The sequence below is a fragment of the Pseudopodoces humilis genome, chromosome 13, assembly GCF_049639895.1.
Source record: "Pseudopodoces humilis isolate 2021_Gansu_Grassland_sample_001 chromosome 13, ASM4963989v1, whole genome shotgun sequence".
NCBI classification, from domain to species: Eukaryota; Metazoa; Chordata; class Aves; order Passeriformes; family Paridae; genus Pseudopodoces; species Pseudopodoces humilis.
Window position 1 is genome coordinate 1,274,721 of NC_142212.1, and position 14,349 is coordinate 1,289,069.

The 14,349-nt window shown below is 53.6% G+C and overlaps 2 protein-coding genes across 2 annotated transcripts; both read left to right on the plus strand.

Annotated features, from left to right (window-relative positions):
- Positions 1–4,633: 4,633 nt before the first annotated feature.
- On the plus strand, positions 4,634–7,150 carry LOC102101250 (antigen-presenting glycoprotein CD1d-like). Its single transcript, XM_005532797.3, has 6 exons — positions 4,634–4,814; positions 5,108–5,365; positions 5,518–5,799; positions 5,889–6,173; positions 6,266–6,362; positions 6,530–7,150. Exons 1-6 carry the CDS (start codon positions 4,736–4,738, stop codon positions 6,588–6,590), a joined length of 1,062 nt encoding a protein of 353 aa, XP_005532854.1. The 5' UTR covers positions 4,634–4,735; the 3' UTR covers positions 6,591–7,150.
- Positions 7,151–9,875: 2,725 nt separating this feature from the next.
- On the plus strand, positions 9,876–13,248 carry LOC102099297 (T-cell surface glycoprotein CD1b-3-like). The gene is made up of 6 exons (XM_005532787.3): positions 9,876–10,007; positions 11,203–11,463; positions 11,982–12,266; positions 12,356–12,640; positions 12,761–12,857; positions 12,975–13,248. The coding sequence occupies exons 1-6, from the start codon at positions 9,935–9,937 to the stop codon at positions 13,018–13,020; spliced, it is 1,047 nt and encodes a 348-aa protein (XP_005532844.1). The 5' UTR covers positions 9,876–9,934; the 3' UTR covers positions 13,021–13,248.
- Positions 13,249–14,349: the final 1,101 nt, after the last annotated feature.

Here is a 14,349-nt window from a genome sequence, read left to right on the forward strand (position 1 = left end):
GTTTCCTCTGTTTTTTCAGTTTCCCTTTGTATTGTTTTGTACTGGCATTGTGTCTTTCTGTGGGACAGAAATTAGCTTTTTCATGATTTTCAGAGAAGTCTAATGTGCTCTTTTTTTTTTGTTATTGTTTCCCCAGCATCTTTTCACCACTACAACATCTTTTTGGTGGAAAAAACTGACCTGGAAGTACTAATTGTTGCGGAAAGGTAGATTTGTAGTATGAATATTGGGTTGCACTGTTTCTTCTGTAATTCAGCTTTTCACATTGCATGTCTCAGCTATTAAATGCTTTAAATTAAATTCTACTTTGCTAACGTTTTCAAAGTAACATTCTGAAGATGTTGGGTTAGAACAACCTGTTGGGTTTTTCTTCACATCTTAGAGGTTTTGGAATAGAGCAAGATTTTGACCCTTAAGTGTCATAAATTGTGAATTTTACATTATGTGGTATTCTAATAAAGCTAGCATCAGCTTGGAACTGTGTGTTACTTTAATCAGACTTACCCATGCTGAAGATCCTCTTTCCCTCAAAGAAGAAGCAGAGGTTTCTAGTATTAGATGCACTCCAGTACTATGCTTCACAGCATTAAAAAGGTCAAAATGATGGAAAAGTATTTTGCATTAGATATTGCCACTACACTACGACTTGGGTAATTATTTATGCATTCAATATGTAATGGGATGAGGTTAGAATTGAAAATTTCAGACAAGCCAAAGCCCCCACTCAGGCAGCTTTTTGTTGCCATGCTTATGTTTTTTAAATGATCTATCATCTTTGAGCCACCCCCTGGGCAGCTGGCTGGGCAGGTGACTCTGCTTGGCAAGGGCTTGGGCCCAGTGGCCTCCAGAGTTCCCTGCCAGCCTTGGCCACAGTGTGATGTGATGTGATGAGGTGTTGCCTGTGAGAGTTTCTTTCCCTTGTTAAACTGTCTGTATCTTGGCCCATGAGTGTTTTCTCACATTTGCCTTTGTGACTCTCTCCCCAGTCCTCCTGAGGGAGTGGGCAGCAGGATGGGGGGTCACCTGCCAGCCAGGGCTACCCCAGAAGGGACTGCAGTCCGCAGAGAAGCCAGGTGGGAGCACAGGCAAAGCAAGAGGCCACACTGTGCACAGACCCTGTACCCTTGTGCTTGGCCAGTGGCACTGAGTGTGACTTGCAGTGTAAGGAGCAAGGGAAGTCTGAGGGGAAGCTGAGCCTGGGAAATGGCAGGAAGGAAGCCAGATGGGTCTATTTCAAATGAGCATGTGTCCTGGCTAACCGAAGATGTTGTAGTCCATATCTATCCTGCCCAAACTTGCTACTGTTTCTTTAAGATCCAGTGCCATGGCTGGAAGTTGACATGCGAGGGACAGGGGTTGCTGGAGTTCCTTTTCAAAGTCAGGGGTCCTGCAGGCAGACCCCTCTTGCCTTGTGGTCTTTGCTCAAAGCAGAATCTTTGCTTTGGGTTTTTCTGTTGGTTTTTCTTTTTCCCCCCTCCCTTTTGTTCATCTCTTGCATCTTGAGCTGCCATAAGGCAAATTCCAGGAGTGTTTGTCAGCAGCAGGATGCCAGAGAGAACAGTGGCCCTGCTCCAGTCTGAGTTGCCCATAGCTTGCCAGCAGTGCCCAACCGAGGCAAGAAGGCACCAAGTCACCCCAGCCCAGCTGCTTCTCTGCCACAATGAAGGCAAAGTCTCTCCATGAGTTCTGTTTGCTGAGTATCCCCTCTCGGAACGTGCCAGCTGCCTTTGCTGATGTAGAGATAAGTAGGGAGGAAGGCTGATCCTATTTTCCCTTTGTCTCCCTAAACATGGTTGCCTGTGGGGGATGCCATCTTGAAAGGGGGGAGTACCCTTCCATTTTGAGTTTTTCTTTGCTCCTGTGGAATTTGTGGGATTTAGCAATTTTGTATCTAGTAATTATTTCCAGCAGTAAGGAGAAATTAAATAAGAATAGATCTAAGTGGATTGTGTACACTAGACCTCATCTTGACCTACAGGGGCTGCATGTTATTTGAGTTTTGTCACATGAATCAGCACGGGACTGCGAATGGCCTCTCAGCTGCTCAGCAAGAAGTGACCAGCAGTCATCTCAGGGGAGACCATGGGGACAAGTGTTCACCTCACAGGACTGCAGAGATAAAAGGCCCCTTGTGTCTTCCCTCCCTGGCTGCCCCATGGCTGTGCTTTGACATCCTGACAGCCAAACACTCTCCTCTGGGCCTAGGACTAGTGGGAGGGGTGTGGACCTTGTGGTGGCATAGCTGGACATCCCCTGTGTCATGCTGCTGGGGAAGTTGGTGTCATTTCTGGGTCCACCAGGCCACCACAGCATCCCTACTTCTCTCTGGGACAGCTCTGTGTGATACACAGAAGACTCCACAACTCGTTAAAGTTGTAATTATGCATTAGATAAGTATTAAATCCAGCAGCTGGGCGTATGTGGGATCTTAGCCCAGAGTCGTATGTGCTGAAAGTGGCAATCGTTCCTGATTTATTCTCTGTGAACTAGGATTGTGCAATATGACTAATGCATCTTCATTCCCTGGCCCTGCCTAGCCCCGCTTCGTGTGGTAATTAGCCACCAGTCCTGTCTGCACCTGCACTTCCCCAGTTCGGGGGTCACCAGTGGTCTTCTGATCAAGGCTTCCAAGCTCTTCTTTGCATCTGAACTTTTCACCTTTCCTCTTTATGCATGCTCCCTGGCCCCCTGGTCCAAGCCACAAGACTAGTCCTGGCCAGTTTTGGTGTCTGACCAACCCTTTTATCTCAGTCTCCTGGCATTCTTGCCTTCTTTCATCCTGTGTTTGGGTTAAAACTCCTTCCTGTCACAAAAGTCCTGCATTCTTTCACACTGTTTTGCTATCACAGCTAGCAGATGTTCATCCACTGTTGAAAGCATAGCAGAGGTTACAGAGACTATATACATTTCTCTACCAGGCGGAATATGTTCTAAATATAATATACATTTCCAAGTTAGCTATTCCTAATAAATTAATCCCTACATTTTTAACTCCCTTGTCTCACATGGAAGGGAAAAGGTTTGGTGTCCTTTTGTCCCGATGTCTGACTCAGTGTCATGTGGTGCTGGAGCTCAGTCTGCAGCAGCTCCTTATGGGCTTTGCCAATGTCCCTACAGCTGGAGACACCAAAAATGGTGACACTCCCAATTGTGCTTGGAAGGGTCACATGGCAACATGGATACCTCTGCCCCTGTTGAGTGTGACTGTTATCAGGGCACCCCACCTCAGACTTCCCCTAGGCTGTGGTTTCAGCTCTGCTTTTGCCCTTAACATGGGCACCCCCAGGAAAGGGAGAGAGAAACTGCAGATGAGGAAGGAGTAGTGGATGCAGGACATTGTAGGGTGAGGCAGGCTCTGGTCACCCCATTGTCCCTCCAGCACTGGACACTGCTGCCAATTTGGACAGAGCAGAGAGAAGGCTCCCACAATTTCTGTTTCCATGCAGAGAGGGCTCTTGGGGAGGCGGACCAGATTCCCCACCAAAGCTGGTGGGAAGGAAAGGCACCAGGCTGCAGCCAATCCTCAGGCCCTTCCCTGTGGGGACATATAGGGCAGAATTCAGGCTCCCCTACACTGAAAGGTGCAGGGAAGCAGAGAAGCAACTCCCAGGCCCCATGGCATGGATAGAGCTCCATGGAAAGGGGGAAGGTGCATATCCACTGCAACTCCCTGGAATGGGCTTGATGGTGGGATCCCATCCCCATCCCAGCTTGAAGATCCTGTCCAGCCAACTGCCACTGCTCCAGGAGTCTGATGACTGTCAGTGGGAAACAGGTCTTTCCAGGCCCTGCAGCCTCTTTCCTCTTGGGACCACCACACTATAGCTGATCTAGTCCCTTCACTTCTTGCACCTCAAGAAGAGCTCCTGGAGGACTGCTTCCTCCAGCTGTTCCTGCAGCCATCCCTGACCCCACAGCTGTGGTCCCGGCCGCAAGTGCTCATCACCTCAACTCTGGGAAGTCCCTTCCCCAGGATGAGACCAGCAGTGCTGAGGGGTCAAGGGATATTACCATAAACTTTTCTCCTTCACTCTCTTACCCCTCAGAGTTTTCCAAGGCCATGGCCCAGCTCTCCTGCAGGTTTGCCACATCACTGGCTTATACACCTGTGGATCATCAGAGTGGCCTAGCTGTGGGATGGTTGGGAGGTGACAAAGAGGCATGGGACCAGTGCACAGCCTGGGGGCACAGAGAGCCCAGGCATGAGGCTTATGGTGGGAACAGGGCTTGCCTGCCCCATGGGAAAAACAGCCATGTTGTTGTGAACCCACCTGGCAGCGCAGAGCAGGGGGCAATGTCTGTTCTATGCAGCTCCAGATATGCCAGACACAAGTAAGGGACATTCCTATCAGGAATGCAGCACATGGCCAAGTGACACGTCCACCTGAAAGGGGGGTACAACAAAGGACTCAGTTCACCCACATCACTCGTTGTCAAGGTGCTGCTGCAGCCATGAGAGACTGCTCCTGCATGCAATGGAACAACCTTGCTGACAATCAAATTCCCCCAGCACTCACAGCCGTACTCAGGATGCACCAGCTCACTCCAAGTGGGAACCTCAGAGCCCTCCCCTAAACCTCAGTGCCAGCCCCATTGGCTGCCAGGGGCATTAGCACCAGCAGAGCTGCCCGGGCAGAGCCAGCCTGAGGAGACCTCTGAGGCCACATCTCTCAACAGTCTGTTCTTCCTGCTGCTGCACCAACTGCTGCACACTCTGGGCCTCACTGCTGGAACCATGCAGGCCCCTTGCTGCTGCCTTCTCTCCCTCCTCCTCTACCTCGTCCTCCTCTCTGGGACATGGGCAAACCTCAAGGGTAAGTGGGACCCCTGGCTCATGCACATCTACCTCCATGGGACTCCACAGGGGTGTCCCAGCTCCCCACCCTCCTTACTCCTCCTTGTCCCTGGCTCCACACCTCCTCCCCAGCAGGAATGGCTACCCCAGGTGGGTGCAGGGGATGGGAGCTGGGGCTGTAAAGGCTGTAAGGGGCTTATGGGGGACCTGTGGATCCCTGCAACCTCAAGGATCCATCCCTCAGCTCCTACACTTTCCTCAGCCCTCTTCTCCCAGTCCCATCTCCTCCCTGTCAACCCTTGTCTCATGTAGGGACCTTCACTATCCGTCTGCTCCAGACCACCACCTTCCAAAACACCTCGTTTGTGGAAACGGAGGGGCTGGGCCTGCTGGAAGACATCGAACTTGGTTCTCTTGATAAACACACATGGTCCATCCACTTCTGCCAGCCCTGGGTGCACCCAGCCCTGCCCTACGCTGACTGGGACACCATTGATAACCTGCTTAAGATTTATTTACAGAAGTTCCACCATCTGATCAATGAAAAGGCTGAGCAAAAGGACGTCCCCTGTGAGTGCCCACCCTGCATCCCCTTTCTGAAAAGCAGCTGGGAAGTGAGGAGTGATCTGATGGTGCTGGTGGTGTATAGGAGACACTGACCATGTGTGCAGGAAAGCAATCCCAGCCCCTCATGCACCTCTCTCTCCTCTCTGCCCCGCCAGACCCCTTTGTGGTTCAGTGCATCGCAGGCTGCGTGCTGTACCCCAACAGAACCTCCCAGGCCTTTGCCTATGTGGCTTACAATGGTGAGGATTTCCTCAGCTTCAACACAGAGAACATCACTTGGACCCTCTCCCAGGACACCAAGTTGTCACGGTATGTCCAGTCATTTCTCCAGAACTACACCGCCTTGAGTGAGCTGGTGGAAATCATCTTCAACGATACTTGTGTCGATGACATGGAAGTGCTCCTGCAGTATGGGAGGGCAGCTCTGGAGAGACAAGGTGAGACCACCCTGACCCTGCAACAGCCACCCCAAAGCCCCCCACACTGGGGCCCAGCCTTGCCCCACCCCTTTGCTCTCATTCCCCAGAGCTGCCCGTGGCCACGGTCTTCGCCCGCACCCCCAGCCCAGCCCAGCTGCTGCTTGTTTGCCATGTCACTGGCTTCTACCCCCGTCCCATCAGTGTGGCCTGGCTGCGGGATGGGCAGGAGGTGCCCCCGGGCCCGGCACTCAACACCAGCAGCATCCTGCCCAACGCTGACCTCACCTACCAGCTCCGCAGTGTCCTGGCCGTGACCCCCCGTGATGGGCACAGCTACGCCTGCCGTGTGCGCCACCGCAGCCTGGGCACCCGCAGCCTCCTCATCCCATGGGGTAGGGAACACCCGTGGGGTGCAGGCCACCCTGCCCCACAAGATGGAGCAAAGCCCAGAAAGTTCATGGCAGCTTCTCCTTATGTTTCCCAGGGAACTCAGAAGTGGTGCTGATCACAGGGCTCATGGCTGGGCTGCTTGCAGCCATGGCTATAGCTGCCATGACAGTGTTTTGGGTGTGGAGACAAAGGTGAGTCCCTGTCTGCCCCTCGGAACAGCAGTGAGAGAGGAGGAGTGGAAATGCCCAGGGGATTTCTGCACTGAGCAGCAAAGCTCTTGCTTTGGTCCTGTCAGATGCTGTCTGCACTTCCTACAAGGTCTCTGCCATTGAGCAGAGCTGTCTCCCTCTCATTTCAGAAAGCACCAGCAGATGCAGGAATCAGAGTCCAGGAACTCCATCCTGAGCAAAGAGGCTTAGCTCAGAAGGGAGCCAGCAGTCCCCATCCCCTCCCACTGCCTTCACAGCAAGAAGAACTATGTTTTTCTGCTTCACCTAACTTCTGGGCATTGTCAATTGCAAGACTAACTCAATTCAGAGATGCACAAGAGAAACACGGCAAGAGAAACCTGAGGTTTTGACTCACTTGAATTTTTTAAACCAACACAAATGCAAGTCTGAGACCTCCTCACGTGATCATCTCTTAGCTTGTGCCACTGACCTGTCTACCCACTGGTGCTCTAGGGCACCTCAGTGCCCAATGGCAAATTCCCCTGGTTCTGCTTCAGTAACAGTTTTGTCAGAAGGTGAAAAGCTGTCCCCTTCTACTGTCACTTTGGGGTACTGTTTTTTCCTTAAAAATGCCTTTATTAACCATACTTCAGAAATATTTGTGCTGAGACTGAACTGTTCCACACAGACTAAAAGAACCTGGACATAAATGGCTTTACAAAGTTCTGAGTAACACTGAAACTCTGGTGTAATGTGCGGGAGCTGCAGATGTGTATGAAAAGGAAATAAACCATTCATATTTTCACTAAGATTATGTGCCTTTCCTTAGCTGTTGAATGGACTTGCAGAGGTTTTGATCAGCCACATATAGAAGCTGAAACACCGCTGAATTATTGACACTAATTGCAGAAAGCACCAAGGCATGGGGAAAAAACAGTACATATGTGCCTGTGCATATATGAACATGTTCTCACATATTGCATGGAAATAAGCAACTGTGCACATGGGGATAAAGTGACCCCAAGGCTCCTAATAAAGGAGACAAAAGAAGCCCATGTCCCACCAAAGATAGCAGAGTTCACACACACACAGGAAGGCAGGTAATTCATGCTCCCAACCAACTTGAACACGTAGCTTCAAAATGTTTGGCTTCACTGGACAACTTCCTGCAGAGTTTCCTGGGATAAATCTGGCAGCCATGTGCAAGCCAGAAAATCTGGCTGGCTTGTGGCCACCACAAATATCCACCACAAATCCAATGGTGTTTGTTGTCCCCTGGCTAGACCCTGGAAACCACAATGCTGGGGTGAGGACTGCGTTTCCCTAGCAGCCAGCAGCCAGAGCCTGCTGGCATCACAGGGCTCACGGACCTTGCTGCAAGAGGAATGACACCAAGCCTCTGCCAGCCCCTGCTGACTTGGGACAGACAGATGAACCTCTTTGCTGTGGACATGACTTCCAGGGAAGACCTGGAAAGCAGGTGCAGCCAGTGAGGAAGCCTGTTGAGGAAAGCTGTTCATGCGAATGACCTCTCAAGAGACCCTATAGTACCACACACACAAACACCTGATACCAGGGAGGTGTCTGCAAGCGTTTGCTCACATCCTCTAACAGATCTGACAATAACATGCCCCACCCAGGCATTTTTAGAGGGTTCTTAAGGCACCTCATCACAGCCCAGTGCAGCAGTTCCTGCTGCTCACCCACCCACCCAGTATGGCACCCAGAGACATCCCTGTCAACCCCAACCCAACTTACCCAGGCATGACTTGGGGCTTACAGCCTCCACCTCAGGGGGATTACAAGGACCAATGTCACCTTTGGGGTCTTTGAGGACCAGTGGCCACATGAGAACTTCAAAGTCCTATAGTGCTCCAGGGCAGGGGGAAGGTGAGGACCAGTAATCACTTGAGAGGACTGTAAGGACCAACATCACCTGAGGGAACTGTCAGGACCAGTGGTAACCTGGGGGTGACTCTGAGGACCATGATCACTTGAGAGAACTCTGAGGACCAATGGTCTGTGTGGACCAACAGCCCCCTGCCCCCTTGGGTAATTTTCACACCAGAGAAGTGATAATATGAAGGAGGAAGAAGTTGTAAGCAAAAAAGGAAGTGAAAAAAACTCCAAACATGAGAAGTACATTCAGTAGAGAAGTAGAAGGGCTAAAGCAGAACTTTAAAACAGATCCACTGCAACACTGGGAGACATCTGGAAGAATTTCCAATGAACACATTGTGACCACCCACACAATCCAGGTGCCTGGTCCTGTCCTGTGAGCAGACACCGACAGTGTCACATGCTCCTGCACAGGACAGAGGGCTGTGAATGGCCTCTCAGCTGCTCAGCAAGAAGTGACCAGCAGTCATCTCAGGGGAGACCATGGGGGACAAGTGTTCACCTCACAGGACTGCAGAGATAAAAGGCCCCTTGTGTCTTCCCTCTCTGGCTGCCCCATGGCTGTGCTTTGACATCCTGACAGCCAAACACTCTCCTCTGGGCCTAGGACTAGTGGGAGGGGTGTGGACCTTGTGGTGGCATAGCTGGACATCCCCTGTGTCATGCTGCTGGGGAAGCTGGTGTCATTTCTGGGTCCACCAGGCCACCACAGCATCCCTACTTCTCTCTGGGACAGCTCCATGGAAAAAGTATTCAGTGTTTGGTTGCTACCAAGATGCACCCCTCAGACTTGCCCTTGGTTGTGGTTTTAGTTCTGCCTTCCCCCCACCCAGCGCAGGCTTAACCCAAAAAAGGGAAGAGAAACTGTGTGTTGATGGGAGGAATCAGGGAGGAGCAGTCGAGTGGGGACATTGTGGGGGAGGCTGACTCTGGTCACCCCATGATCCCTCCAGCACTGGACACTGGTGCCGGAGGGGCTAGAGCAGGGAGATGGCTCCCACCATTTTTGTCCCCATGCACAGGGGGCTTTTGGGGTGGGGAATTGGATTCTACACCAGAGCTGGTGGGAAGGGGAGTTGCCAGGCCCATCCCCAGGTGTTTAGAGCAGTCCTACAGCTTGGGACTAGGTGGAACAGCTCCTTCCTGGGAGCCCCATCCCCAGAATTAGACAAGTGATGCAGGAGCAGCCTGAGCTGGAGGTGCCAGGAGCAGGAGGGGTTGTCCCAAAGAATCCCTTCTCCCTGTGTAGAGGCTGAAAAGACAGCAACCATCTTTCTCCAGTCAGGAATGAAATCCAAAAGCCATCGTCACCTGCTTTGGTGCTAATGCATCCCACAAGAGGGATAGTAATATTGGTGGGGAGGGGGAGTCAGGAAAACCCAGCTTAGATGCTTGAATATTTTTTTTCCTAGTGCTGTTTCCTGGGACTCTCTTTCCTTGCCTTCTCCTGGCTGGGCTTTTCCCCATCCCAGCCTGTCACGGCACTTGGTGCTCAAAACCTTACTTCAGCTTTTGTCCCTCCCATACGTTCCCAGCCTTCAGCTCGGGACCTCTGAGCTCCTCCCTGCTACATTGATTCCCCAATTGGTGCAGAGCCACCGCAGTGGCTGCTGGGCTGGGCTGAAGCTTGGGGTCCCACAGGTTCTTTCTCCTCCGACAGTCACTGCTGCTGCTTCAGCCTTGCCGCATGCACAATGCAGCCCCCTCACCTCCTCCTCTTCCTCTCTCTCCCGAGCCTTCTCCCTAGGATGTGGGCAGACCCAGAGGGTAAGTGGGAGCCCCGTCTCACCTCAACTGCTCTCACCCCCCAGCCCTGTCAGAGGACCCCATAAGTTCTGCTCAGGGGAGGCGTAGCCAGGCCACTGTGCCATATGGGGGCACAGTGATTCCCAGATGATTCCCACCATCAGAGGGTCACCTCCCACCGTGCACCACCCAAATATGCTTTGTCCCTGCCCACCCTCTCTGTTCCTGCCTCCAGCTCAGGACTTCTGCCCCAGCAGCTCCAACACAGGTCCCTGGGCACACAGGCAGAAGAGACAGCAGTGGTCCCCAGCCAGGCCTTGGGTGTTGAGTTTCCCTGCAAGGTGCCCTCCCCCTGCAGGGAGCCCAGGGATGCCAGGAGGATCTCAGCCCCACATGGTGCTGAGGGCCCCTTGCAGCAGCCCCGCGTTCGTTAGGGAGCCGCACCTGCCAGAGTTTTGGGTGCTGCTGTCACACGGAGAGCTTTACCACAACCTCGTGAGACCTTACGCTTCCGGGGTAGGCAGCATCAGACACAAAGGCTGATCTGGTGTCCCAGCCCTATCAGGGAGCCCCAAACCTGGACAAAATGCCCTTTCCTATCAACCATCCTCTGTACCACGTCCAGGTCTTTGGCTGATAGAGGTCCTGGAACAGGTGCTTCTCCTGGGGGGAAACATCACCCCAAACAAGCAGCAGGGTGCCCCTTCATCTGCTCTGCACAGTCAGACAGCAGCTCTGGCTGGGAGGGAGGCATGGCACGGGGGGGGGAAAAATGCCTAAAATCCTCTGCAGGAGACAACCACTTTGTTGAAAGTAAAATAGAGAAGGAAAAAGAGCAGTGAAGTCAGAGGAAGTTCAGACAGGAAAGCAACCCTGAGCAGGATGAAGAGCAAAGAATCATAGAAGCACAGAATGATTTGGGGTGAGAAGGACCTTTAAAGGCCATTCAGTCCAACCCTTCTGCCATGGCCAGGGACATCTTCCCTGCTCACAGCCCCAAACAACCTGGGCTTGAATGCTTCCAGGGATGGGACGTCCACCATACATCTGGGTAACACGTGTCAGTGTCTCACTACCCCACACTTAAAAAATTTCTTTGCCATTATCTGGTCTGAATCCCCTGTTCCCTCTCCAGTACCTCCACTTCCCATTTCCCATTTAGTGCCTCCACTCATCTCCTTCTTGCACCTTTTCCTATCTCCGTCCTCTCTCCTAGCACAGCCAGAGGTTATCCAGTACCTCCTGACTGGCCTCTTTGCCAACATCAGCTCTGCTGAGGTGTCATGCGTGGGTCTCGTAGAGGATATACCCATCATAGCACTGCATCCAGCCAACTGGAGCATCCACTTCTACTGGCCGTGGGTCAGCCAGGCTGCAGCTGAAGGCGAGGGGGAAAAGTTGATGTCCCAGTACAAAATTGGTCTCCGCAATATGATCCGATTTGTGCACGACATGGTTCAGCAGACAAAACAGCACTGTGAGTACAGGAATGAGCCCTGCTAGAGCCCCAGTCCTCCTCCCCACGTTCTGGCTGCAGCCTCCTCCACACCAGGATGACGTTTGGGAGGGTCTTACAGGGTGCAACAGCTCCTGCAACACTGCAGCTGCTGGGGCATATGCCCAGGAGTGGGTAGAGCAGCAGACCAAAAATACCCCTTGGGGCTTCTGCCATCTAGGATAAGCAACCCCTCTGTATGTCAGGGAACTGCAACCAAATTTATTGGAGCTGCAGGACTGACACAGCAAAGATCATGAAAGAGAAAATTGGGGGCAAATATTTTGGGGGACAGAATTCTTTTTAAGCAAGCGCCCCACACCGGTATCACTCCATTCTTCCAAGGGGCCTGAGGGCTTGCAGGGTGTCTGGGGTCTCCTGAAGCATAGCCTTACCCCCTGCTGCCCATTGCACTGTTTATGCCCTCAGCCACATCCCATCTCATGCCGCCCACGTTCCACACACTCACGGGACCTCTCCACTGGCTTTGCCCTTGACAGACCCATTGGTGGTCCAGTCCCGTGCAGGCTGTGTGCTGTACCCCAATACGACAAGACAGAGCTTCCTGAATGTCGGCTGGGGTGGCAGAGACCTCGTAGCTTTTGAGGTAGACAAACAGCACTGGGAAGTCCAGCGAGCATCCCAGGTGGCAGATCTGGTCAGCAAGAGACTTAACAGGCAGAAGTCCGTCACAGTGCTCCTGGAGTACCTTCTCTCCACCTGGATGTGCCACAACAACTTCCTCACCCTGAAGAAGTATGGGAGGGAAATTCTGGAGAGACAAGGTGAGACCACCCTGACCCTGCAACAGCCACCCCAAAGCCCCCCACACTGGGGCCCAGCCTTGCCCCACCCCTTTGCTCTCATTCCCCAGAGCTGCCCGTGGCCACGGTCTTCGCCCGCACCCCCAGCCCAGCCCAGCTGCTGCTTGTTTGCCATGTCACTGGCTTCTACCCCCGTCCCATCAGTGTGGCCTGGCTGCGGGATGGGCAGGAGGTGCCCCCGGGCCCGGCACTCAACACCAGCAGCATCCTGCCCAACGCTGACCTCACCTACCAGCTCCGCAGTGTCCTGGCCGTGACCCCCCGTGATGGGCACAGCTACGCCTGCCGTGTGCGCCACCGCAGCCTGGGCACCCGCAGCCTCCTCATCCCATGGGGTAGGGAACACCCGTGGGGGATGGGGTGCAGGCTGCAGATAGCAGCCACTGCCTCTGTGAGGAACAGCTCCTGACTGGCACTGCCACCCTCACAGTCGCCCTCTCCTATCCTTGTCCCAGAAAACGGCAGCCCAGCTCCAACCGTCAGCATCACCATTGCAGTGCTGCTTCTCGTGGCCACAGCCTCTGCTGGGGGATTCTGGTGGTGGAAGCGCAGGTGAGCTCTCCCTCCCATCACCTGCTGTAGGATTTATTGGTCCAGGGCTTGCAGCAGCAAAGCTCTGTAGGAGTGAACTGCATGACTGTCAGCCCAGCTCATACATACCCTTTGCAGGAAGGGTAACGAGGCTGCATGGGATACCCAGGAATTCATCATTTGAGGCCTGGTTCTGCACACAGAAACAACAGCTTGCTCTCCCTTCTTACTTCATGTCCCACCTCTGACCCATCAGCACTGACATGGTTTTGTTCTGGAAAACCACCGCATTAAACAGCTACAAACTTCCCCTGATGCATGTGACTCCTGTGCTTCTCAGCCCTTCTTCCCCCTCATGAGCTTTTCTCAGGAAACTCCTCAGTGCACTACAGAGACTCCGTATTACAGTCAGAGGTTGGTCTCCACCTGGCATGTCAGGAGAAGCCAGTCCTCTGACAGCCTCTCCCACATCTCTCCATGGCCAGTGTCTGTTCCTAGGCCAGACCACTGTGGGGCTGCTAAGTGAGATGTGGTATGGAGCAAGCCACAAATCAGGGAGGGATGGAGATATGTGAGCTCTTTCCCTGGGAAGAGAAGGGGAAGGGAGGACCCAAGTGACACCCCTGAGACATTTTGAGCACATTGAGCTGCTCCATCTCCAGGGCTGATCTCACCCTCAGCCCAGAACGGGTTTAGATTAGGATCTCCTCCACTTCTGACTCCTGCCCCCATGCCTGCCTCCTGTCTCTGTAAAAGCTGGAAGAAGAAGGCATTGTCACCCTTCTCCTACGCCTGACAGTCATGAAAGAGCCATGCTGCGGCTCTGGGAGACTCTGAGGAACACACCCCACAGCAGGACGTGGAATGAGGATTGTCATCAATTCATTATGTATTGTCTGTCCCAGTGTGGAGTCCCACCCACAGGAGACAGTCTTCTATAAACGTCTCCAGCACGGGTCCTGTCCATGGGCTGCAGTTCTTCACAAACTGCTCCAGCATGAGTCCTTTCTATGGGTTCAGGAACGCTGCTCCAGCGTGGCTTCCCCTCAGGGTCTCAGGTTCTGCCAGGAATCTGCTCCAGCGCAGTGTCTCCATAGGGTCACAGTCTCTGTGTTCTACGGCGCTGGGCTGCTCCGCAGGCTGCAGGTGGATCTCTGCGGGTGCGGACCTTCATGTGCTGCCGCAGGGCAGCTGCTCCCGGTGCCCGGGGCCGTGCCCGGGGCCCGCTGCCAATGGTGACCCGTGCTGCACCTGACGTCACCTGGCTCCCGGTAGATCCCGGTGCCGCTGCCCCGCCCGCCCCACGCCTCCATTGGCTGTGCCACGGCCCGCTCGCCAATGCCATCCGTGCTTCTCTCACGTCACCGGTCACCGGGCGGGCTTGGGGCGGCCCCGCTGGGGCGCTGGGGCTGACCCGGACCCCTGGCCCTGCCCTCGGCCCTGCCCAAACCCGGGCCTGCGCTTCCCGCCCTATTCCGCACGTCCCCGGGTCCAGCCCTCAGTCTTCCCCAGC